Here is a 9,744-nt window from a genome sequence, read left to right on the forward strand (position 1 = left end):
ACAACGTGCGCCGAATATGGGCTACAGTGTCGTATTTGGTACACGGTGTGCCGAATACGGATGCTAAAATTGTAAATACGCTGATATGTTGTCTATTTCAGCAAATACGGTCGTGTATATTGTCTAATTTTGAATTTTTACCCGTTGTGTGCCGATCAAAGTTTGGCCGCAAACATACGTACGTGCGGCGTTCGGGTCGGCTCTTGCATGCTAGAAGTAGCCAGGACCCAGGAGTAAGCGTGTGACTGTATGTAGTGTTAAGTGTCTGAACTACCACGTAGTTTATTTCTTAAGTATTCCACTAACGACTCTCGAAGTGTGTTGTTTGAGTTACGCGTAGTCAATATATTTAATTTTTTACCCTTAATATTTTTTAATATTTTAATTGAGATGTGGTATAGCTATATTTGTCATAAAAGATAGTTTTAAAATATTTCAACTTTGTTAAATTTGTATATATTTTGTACTAGTAACAATTATTAATAATTTAATGGTCACAATATTCCTAAAATCTTCAGATTTTGGTGCACCGCATATGACACATGAAACTTAATTTAAGGTCCTCTTCCCTTAAAATTCATAATACGTCAACCAATTTCTTGAACGCAATCAAGAACATACATGTGATTCTGTTTAACAATTTTATGGATCATTTAGGTACTCTATAATGTAGGTTGATGCATCTAAAAATAATACAGTATGTGTCCCTTATACATAAGGCACACACTTATACCAAACTCATTGCTCAAATTATCAAAATTAGATCAAATAATCCTTGGACGTAGGATCAAATCCACTCAAATGGATAATGCGGTTCCTTAACGTGCATTCAATTATTGTTTGATTTTGGACACTACTGCATTAAGTACCATATGTGCACATTCTAAATGGTCTAGCTAAATCTTTTCATCAAGAAATTCATATCATTTGCATGATCAACCATAGAATCGAAATTTACTAACATCTTATTGGTAACATGCGGCAGTACACACCGCATCTTACTAACATCTTATTGGTAACATGCGGCAGTACACACCGCATCATTACACCAAATTTATCCAACTGCAATCATATTGCTCCCTCCATTGCAGTTACAACATGCAAATTTGGCCTCAACCAAGGATTTCCCATCTGCGAATCGGTTACGTTCTACACGTATCGATATCACCACCACAAAATACATCAAAGGTCCTTGAGGATCTATATGAAATATAATTATCCATCAATCATATAATATCTCGAGTCCCTTACACGGGACATATTCGTTGTTTGTATGCTTATAACCATTTGAGGATAATTCCGGCATTAGGGAGATTAATATCACAAACAATGCTAGAAATCATAAGAGAATGTCACACACATTCATATTTAGTCCTCATATCCACATAACCGAAAATCTGAATTTCAAGTTCAGAGGATCATAAATTTGCAACATATTGCAAATAACCTGTCAGATGCATTTACTGACAATAAAATTGTCACCAAATCCTACATTTCTGCTAAAAATGTGCTGAAAAGAGTGGAGATACCAAATAAAATTACTCAACTCTCAAATTAAAATAAGAAGGAGAGAAGTACGATAACGAAATATAAAGCTTCTTGCAAGCTACTGCGGAAGCAGATGAATCTCTCCTCCACAACAGTAAATGCAAATCAACATCAATTTGATAGACAACTTATGGATATTCATTATCGAAACGCCTATGGATGTTCAGCATCTAAATGTCCAGCATAAATGTGTACACAAATTCAGACGTTGGTTCATAGGAACACCTTAACTCCATTGTTTTGGGAAATCCACGGAGTTAAACAGGATAATATTTTCACAAAGTATATTGATTCCATAGAATCAATCAATACCAAAGACTACAAATTATCGATATATATTTCTGCTCAAAATAGTCGTATACCTTCAATTGGATTCAGACTAAAAGTCCGAGGCAGAGTGCTTTAGCACTCAACATGGTCAAATCAAAGGTGGTAATTAAAGAGAATCGCTTTAGCTCAACACAATATCTTTCCTATGGAAGCAAAATGGATTTTATTTCAGAAGGTGGTGAAATAGCGAGGGTTGTAGTACAAGGATTCACACAGAGATCCATCATCAATTACGATGCTACATACCCCATGATATGTGTGGAAAATATATTCTTATATTCAATATCATTGGTAGATCAAATGAATTAAATAGATTTGGACATATAAGTCCCTAATGGACTTTATATTCTGAATCTAAATACAAATCGTAATATATATTGTGTACAGCTTCAAGTCACTCCGTGACTTCAAGCAATTAAGTTAATTGTGGTGCAACTAATTAAATGAGTTCCTTCCACAGAAGGATTACTCTGACTACAAAGATTGCATATGTGTGTTCATAATAAAATCTCAATTGGATTTTGTATCATCTCCAAATCACACACGACAAAGTATATAATCATCTTAAGACGGAATTTGAGATTAATGATTTAGGTAAAACCAAATTTCACTTAAATCTACAACTTAAGAATATTTCTCTATCAGTCCACCAATATCTAAATGTTATTGAACAATCATATCCATCAAACACTTGTGGTCATTCAATCCCTAAATATGAATCAAGATCTATTCATACCTTAGGTTGACGATGAAAAGATATTGAATCTAAAGTTCTATATCTTAGTGCCATAAAAACGCTCATGTATCTTGCAAATCACAGCAAGCCTTATGTTGCATTTGCAGATAACTTGCTAGCTTAAATAGCACAGCTCTAATAACACCATTAGACGAGAGTTAAAGAGGATATCCATAGATATCTTTATGTCACCAAAGATCTACGTTTTTCTCTCAGAAAAATCAAGATATGATTATAGCGGGATATTTAGACACTGGCTATATAACTGATCCCCATAATACCAGATTACAGACTAATTTTATAGTGATATAGCCTTCTTATAGGAGTCATTAAAATAGATTCCAGTGACTATTTCCACATCATTCTGAAACATCATATATATGTGTATGACTTCGCAAAATAATAAACCACATACAACTATCATGTGATATTGATTACATTGAATCACCCACCATTATCTACGAAGATAATGCTGCTTATGTTGCTCATATGCAAATATGTTACATAAAGAGCAATATTACTAAAAATGTTGCTCCTAAATTGTTATATCCTCATAATAGGGAGATAAAAATCTTGCAAACTAAATCATGTGATAATCTCGCTGATTTATTCACTAAATCTTTACTAACTTTCACATTCCAATATTCACGGAATCAATATGCGACGACTCTAAAATTTGCAAGGTTCAGGGGGAATTTATCCCTAAATAATAACATATTCATAATTATATTGCACTCTTTTCCTTTATGAGTTTTTCTATACGGTTTCTCATATAAGGTTTTTGATGAGGCAATATCTACACAAGATCATATGACATATCTCTTATTTTCCCTTTAGATGTTTTTAAAAGAAATATCAAAGATATATCTATTGTTCTCTAAACTCGCTTATGAGTTTTTCCTTTTAAAGGTTTACTCATATGAGTTTACAAGGAAATAATAATCAATATATGTTGTACCATTTTCTCCTTATTTTTCCACTGAGTTTTAAAGGAGTTTTAACAGTATATCAATATTATTCCTCCTATTTTCCCAAGTGATTTTCAGAGGTTTTAATATGATCCATAGATCATAACTGTTGTTCCCTAAGCTCACCAAAATGAGTTTTTCCTACCTAGATTTCTCATATGAGCTTATAATGACGCAATAATCAATATATACCATATCATTTTCTCCTTATAGTTTTCCATTGGGTTTTAAAAAGTTTTAAGGCATATCAACATAACAACATGTTATTTTCTCCTTATTTTTCCTACAGGATTTTTATAGGAGTTTTCAACAAGTTTACAACTGAAATAATTGATCAATAGGGAGTGTTATGAATAGATACATTTTAGATATAATCATGTGATCAATTACCAAGAGTTATGTCTATTGGGAAGAGTGTCTCCCCAATAGACATGTCCACTCATCATATCTATTCATCATGTATAGATATGTAAACTTTCTCATCAATGAATACAAACAATCATTCTCTTAGATCTCTCTTTATCTCTATATCTCGCTTTGGCGGGTGCGAAGGTTGTTACGGACTATACTGGCCATGGCTCCATTCTTCATCGTTGTTCCCTCTACGCTGATGATGTTGTGCTCTTCATGTCACTAACTCCTCAGGACATCTAGGCTTACCTGCACATAATCCAGTTCTTCGGTCTGGCTTCTGGACTCGGCACCAATTTGGACAAATGCATAGATGTCCCCATATATTGCTCTTAGGAGAAGATCGCCATCATGAATGATAATCTTCCTTGCAGAACTTCTTCCTTTCCTATATAATATTTGGGAGTTCCTCTCTCGGTCACCAAGCTCCGCAGAAGTCAGTTGCAACCTTTGGTTGACAAAGTGGCCGCCAAGATTCCTTCTTGGCTAGGGAAGTTGATCACCAAGGCTTGGCATGCGACCTTAGTGAGATCGGTTCTGTCCTCCACCCCACTGCACACACTGATCTCGATCGCGGTGCGCTCAGCTGCCGAAAACCACCGACCATTTTGCTCCTTCACTGCACTTTAGCCAGGGAAATTTGGTGGTGAACTTTGGGAATACAAGCTCTTGCGGGAACAATTTCCCTGCTGGATTGGTGGCTGGACCTTCAACGATGAGTGGCCAAGGAAGTATCAGCGAGTACTCAACTCCTTGGTCCTACTAACAAGTTGGAGGTTATGGTTGTCACGCAACGAGATTATCTTCAACTGTCATCGCATCACATCGGATTCACGGATGTCCCTCATTCGAGAGGACATTCATCGTTGTTGCATCGTCGGGGCAACACACATCTCCATTCTGATGGATCGCCTCAGTAGTTTTGGTTCCATCAACTAATTAGCTTTGCTTCGTTCCTACTAGTTGTTAAGTTTCCTTGTCATATCTCCTTTCTAAGCTTTTTTTAGTTATTTTCCTTCTGCTACCCATGTGCGGTGTTGTGTACTTCTTACAGACGCTTTCTTCTGCTAAATACGAAGATGTATAGCTCTCTACGTATTCAAGAAAAAAGGGAGGTACCATCCTCATAGTAATTTCTGGGATGCAACTCAGCCAAGGAATTCTTCTTTCATATGGCGGAGCCTCATGTTCCGGAGAGAGCTACTTAAGATGGGTGTTATATGGAGAGTGGGTGATGGGAGAACAATCCGGATAACAAAAGGATTGTTGGGTGCAGGAATCCAAAGTACTTACACCTGCTATTATACTACCGGATAATTTGACAATTAATTATCTAATTGATGAAGCTACTGGAACATGGAATGAGTCATTAGTGCAAGAATGTTTTGATCCAACTCATCTAGAATTTTTTTTACAAATTCCTTTGTTTACTGGATCCTGTGAGGATTTCCTTGAATGGTCATATACTAGAAATGGTATATATTCGGTCAGATCTGCGTATAATTTCGCAAGAATGGAAAGATTTCATAATGACTTAAGTGCAAATGGCAAAGGTGAATGTTCAGACCCGACAGAAGTTAAGAAGATGTGACAACAACTCTGGACAATCAAGGCTCATGCAAAGATGAAAATTGTTCTTTGGAGAATGGCTCATGATTGCTTACCATCGGGTATGCGGCTTAAGAAGAGGAATATTCCAGCCTCTGATACTTGTTGTTTTTGTAATCGGGAGGAAACTATTGAACACGCATTATTAATGTACCAATTCAGTACTGAGGTTTGCAGGAAGTGAAGAAAGAATACGGATTTAAACGAAATCTTAAGTTATTTACTTCCATCAAGCAATGGCTCTTTGATTTTCTGGTAGTACAATATCATTTTCATTGCTATTGAAATAGTACAATATCATGCATTAGGTTACACGTCCTTGAGCCACGGTCAAGCCACACTGCGCAAATCAAAGCCCTGCTAAACAAATCAAGTTCGTCAAATCTCCATGTACTTTTGCCTTATTTTATTAATATATAATCAGTAGAGGATGATCCCTACTGTTCATAAAAAATCAAGTTCTTCGCTGTCACTTGGACCAGCACATAGAACGGAGGTTGCGATCGAAAAAAAATATGGTTTAACATGTGTTGTACGTGATGTACCATTGGACAATTTCATGGAGGCCTACCGGAGCTCAGGAATCATGGAAGAGACGCACGTGAATGGGCAGGAGGGGAAGAAAGAAGACACTCAAGAATCATGGAGGAAACACCGGGATAGAGCTTGAATCGATGTCCTCCCGGAGGCTTCGAGCAAATCGCTGCCCAAATTGATGTCTTTGCCATCAGGATCAAGCGAATCGATGCGGGGATTGAGCTCCTCACCACGAGATCATCAACCTAGAATATACAGCTAGAGAAATATTTTTGCGCCTCTTTAAACCAACTTTAGCCCTGACTATGCTCTTCATATTATGAGCACTAATCTATCAAATCTATGTTGGTTTGATTGAATTGAAGAAGTTTGTCTTAAAAAAACAAAATTATGTTTCACCGTGTCAATTGTGTGGGTCACTTTACTAGTTCTTACAATGATTTTAAAGGTTAAGGAAATCAAATTCATTTCTTTATTTGATACATACAGACACATTTGCATTGTGTCTGCCACGCTTTGAAATCGAATAAAATACAAGTGTGCCAAACTTATCCCGTAATGGGGCACGGAAGCATCCATCCCGTGCAGGCACAATTATTGAAGCACATAGCTAAAGGAGATAATCATAAAGATTCGCTCCACAAACGTCGGCATCACGAGATGATTATGCGAAGGTGAGCCCTGTTCCACTAAATTTCTCACGCACGATCTTGTCCAGCCGCGTCCCCATCGCCGGAGTCATGTGGTTCGCCCAGTCTCCGGCGACCCCCTTCCTGAATAAGGCGTCGCGCGGTACGGTTAAGTATGCCGTCACGGTGCCAGCCTTGTTCACCTCCAGCCCCTTCATCTTGTCGAAGCTGCACAGCTCCACGATGCTCGCAACGGCGCCGGCGTCCTCTTCGGCGGCCGAGAACGGCTGTCCCATAAACTTGGCCAGCCTCCGCACGTTCGCGCCCGTGTCTCGCAGCATGTCCTCGTACTTCAGGAAGAGCACTCTGTCCTGGTGCGTAACACTCGCGCGCCAGTAAGAGAGGACGTGGTCCCAGACCGGGCCGAGCAACACCGTGCCGTCGCAGACGGACTCGAACATGTCAGCGAACGAGAGGTCCAGCTGGGCACGCCGAAGGAAGTGCCACAGCGAGACGACCATGTCCTTGGGGTCCCTGCAGATGTATACGACCTTGCAGCCATGGGCAGTGACCGGCTCAGAGAGCAGGGTGTACGACAGGTGAGTACTCATGAGACGTGGCGACGGGAGCATGTCAAGCTTGGTCTCCTCCCCGGTGGCAAAGATCTCCTCGATGAACGGGATGCAGTCGTGCGGGTTGAGCCGGCGGAGCGGGTGCTCTTCGCTGGCGGGCGGGTACGTGCCGCGCGCCGCGGTGGCGAAGGCCAGCGCCTTGAGCCACGTAGTGCCGCATTTGGGATAGCTGGCGAGGACCACGTCGTCGGGGCGCGGTGCAAAGCGGCGCTGGAAGGCGACAGTGCCGGGCACCCAGTACGCCGGCAGCCAGAAGCCTTGGTAAAGGCACAGCTGAAGGATGGACTGCTGCCTGCGCGGCAGCGCGGAGACGAGGTCGCCGAACTCCTCCTTGGGAGTGTGCTTCGGGACTGAGCCGTCGTCGACGTCCTTGAACGGGACAGGGCCGAACTGACCCGGCGTGGCGGAGGCGGCCATGGAATAACGAAGCAGAGAGCGCGCGCGAGCAGAGAAGTGATCAAGGGTGTGAAGCGGTCGGTCACTGACTGTCAGTGTGATTTCCCGGCGCACGCGCGTATATATATACAGAGTGACAGACAGGCTTTGGAGGGTGTATTAAATTTGGGCTTGGGTGCTGACCGTGTGGACGTGTGGTTGATAATTTTTCCTTGTTGAACAATGAGCTGCTGGCATGTGACATCTGACTTGCTGGGTGCTACCTAGATTTGCATCTGGATCTGGATCTGATCTGGATCAGAGCTCCACGCATCCCACGTTTTGAAAATGAACTGCCCAAGATATGACTTGATTCAGACCCGGTGTACGGTAAATGTGTACTCCTCGGTTTACCTGTCCCTATTTTTGCCGTAGCAAATTTAACTGTGTATTTTTTTAAAGGATCTATAGGTATTTAAAATTTTATATTATTAGACTTATTATGAAAAATTTTTACTTGTATGGTATATTTTTAAGTACCTATAAATCCTTTTCAGAAAAAATAAATTGATAAATTTATTATAGTAAAAGGTAGTAACAAATAAACGAAAACGAAAAGCCTAGGAACCCGACCGCCGGCAAGCACGCCGGGCGGCCGCCGACAGACGGCCCGCGCCCGCGAGGGCTCCAGCCTGAGCCCCTCCGAGGGCTCCGGCTCCCGCGAGGGCTCCCGCTCCTGCAAGGGCCCCCACTCCCGCGAGGCCCGCGCCGGGGAAGTGGTGTCAGATCCACCAGACCAAGTGGCATGAGCTCACGGAGTGCCGCACGGTCAAAGGCCTCATCGAGCAGCGCCAGAGGGACCGCGAGGAGCCCCGCAGAGGCGGCGATGACAGAGCGGCCCCCGACAACCAAGAGCTCAGCTTCCAAGAGCCCGAGCACACCGTCGCCTTCATCGACGGAGGCGCGTACACGCCCTCCTCCCGCCGCAGCGTCAAGACCATGCGGCGCGAGGTGTGCTCGGCGACCCCGAGCGAAGAGGCTGCAAGGCCCCTGAAGTGGTCGGACGCCCCGATCACGTTCGGCTTGGCCGACCACCCCGCCAGTACTGCAGGCGTGGGGCGACTACTCCTGGTAGTGTCCCCCACCATCTGCAACGTAAAGGTCAGCAGGGTGCTGATCGACGGGGACGCAGGCCTGAACCTCCTTTCCCGGGAGGCCTTCGAGGAGCTGCAGGTGCCTTCTAGGCGCCTAAAGCAGTCGCTCCCCTTTTACGGGGGTGACACCCGGGCACTCCCTGCCCCTCGGGCAGGTCGAGCTGCCTGTGACATTCGGGAGCCGGGACAACTTCCGGACGGAGAACATCATCTTTGATGTCGTGGAGCTCCCCCTCCCCTACAACGCCATCCTCGGTCGCCCGGCGCTCGCTCGGTTCATGGTGGTCACCCACTATGCTTACCTAATGGTCAAGATGCCGGGCTCAGCGGGCCCTATCTCCGTGTCCGCCGAGACCGGCAGCGCCGTCTCCTGCGTCGAGCAGTTATACTCGGCCTTGGTCTCAGCTCGAGCCGAGGTCGAAGGTCGTCCAGGGGGCCCGAGACCCTCTTCATCCAAACCCCGACTCGCTGCCGACGCCTCCGTTCCTACGAAGGAGGTCGTGGTGGGCGAAGACGCTTCTCAGGTCATCGAATCGAATCGGGGAAGCACCCCCGGGTCTACATCCCCGCGCCGGAGTCCCCGCCGTCGCCATCGGCAGCGGCGGCGTTCCCGGTCTTGGAGCCGCCCCTCGTAAGGATGGGGCCTGACCCGGCGCCCGGAGACCGCGCGGCGGCCCCACGGAGCCCCCGACGGAAGAGGAGACTGGAGGATTCCGGGCCGGCGCTGCCGGGCCCAGAGTTCAGGCTCCCGGCGGCCAAATGGCAGTACCGGGGGACTACGACCGCGTAAGTTTCATTCTTCGTTCTTTCTTGGGC

The 9,744-nt window shown here is 43.9% G+C and overlaps 1 protein-coding gene across 1 annotated transcript; it reads right to left on the reverse strand.

Annotated features, from left to right (window-relative positions):
* Window positions 1–6,578: 6,578 nt before the first annotated feature.
* LOC133889920 (cytosolic sulfotransferase 5-like) lies at window positions 6,579–8,047 on the reverse strand. The gene has a single exon (XM_062330340.1). It carries the CDS (start codon window positions 7,814–7,816, stop codon window positions 6,803–6,805), a length of 1,014 nt encoding a protein of 337 aa, XP_062186324.1. The 5' UTR covers window positions 7,817–8,047; the 3' UTR covers window positions 6,579–6,802.
* Window positions 8,048–9,744: the final 1,697 nt, after the last annotated feature.

This window comes from Phragmites australis, chromosome 14, assembly GCF_958298935.1.
Source record: "Phragmites australis chromosome 14, lpPhrAust1.1, whole genome shotgun sequence".
Lineage (NCBI taxonomy): Eukaryota > Viridiplantae > Streptophyta > Magnoliopsida > Poales > Poaceae > Phragmites > Phragmites australis.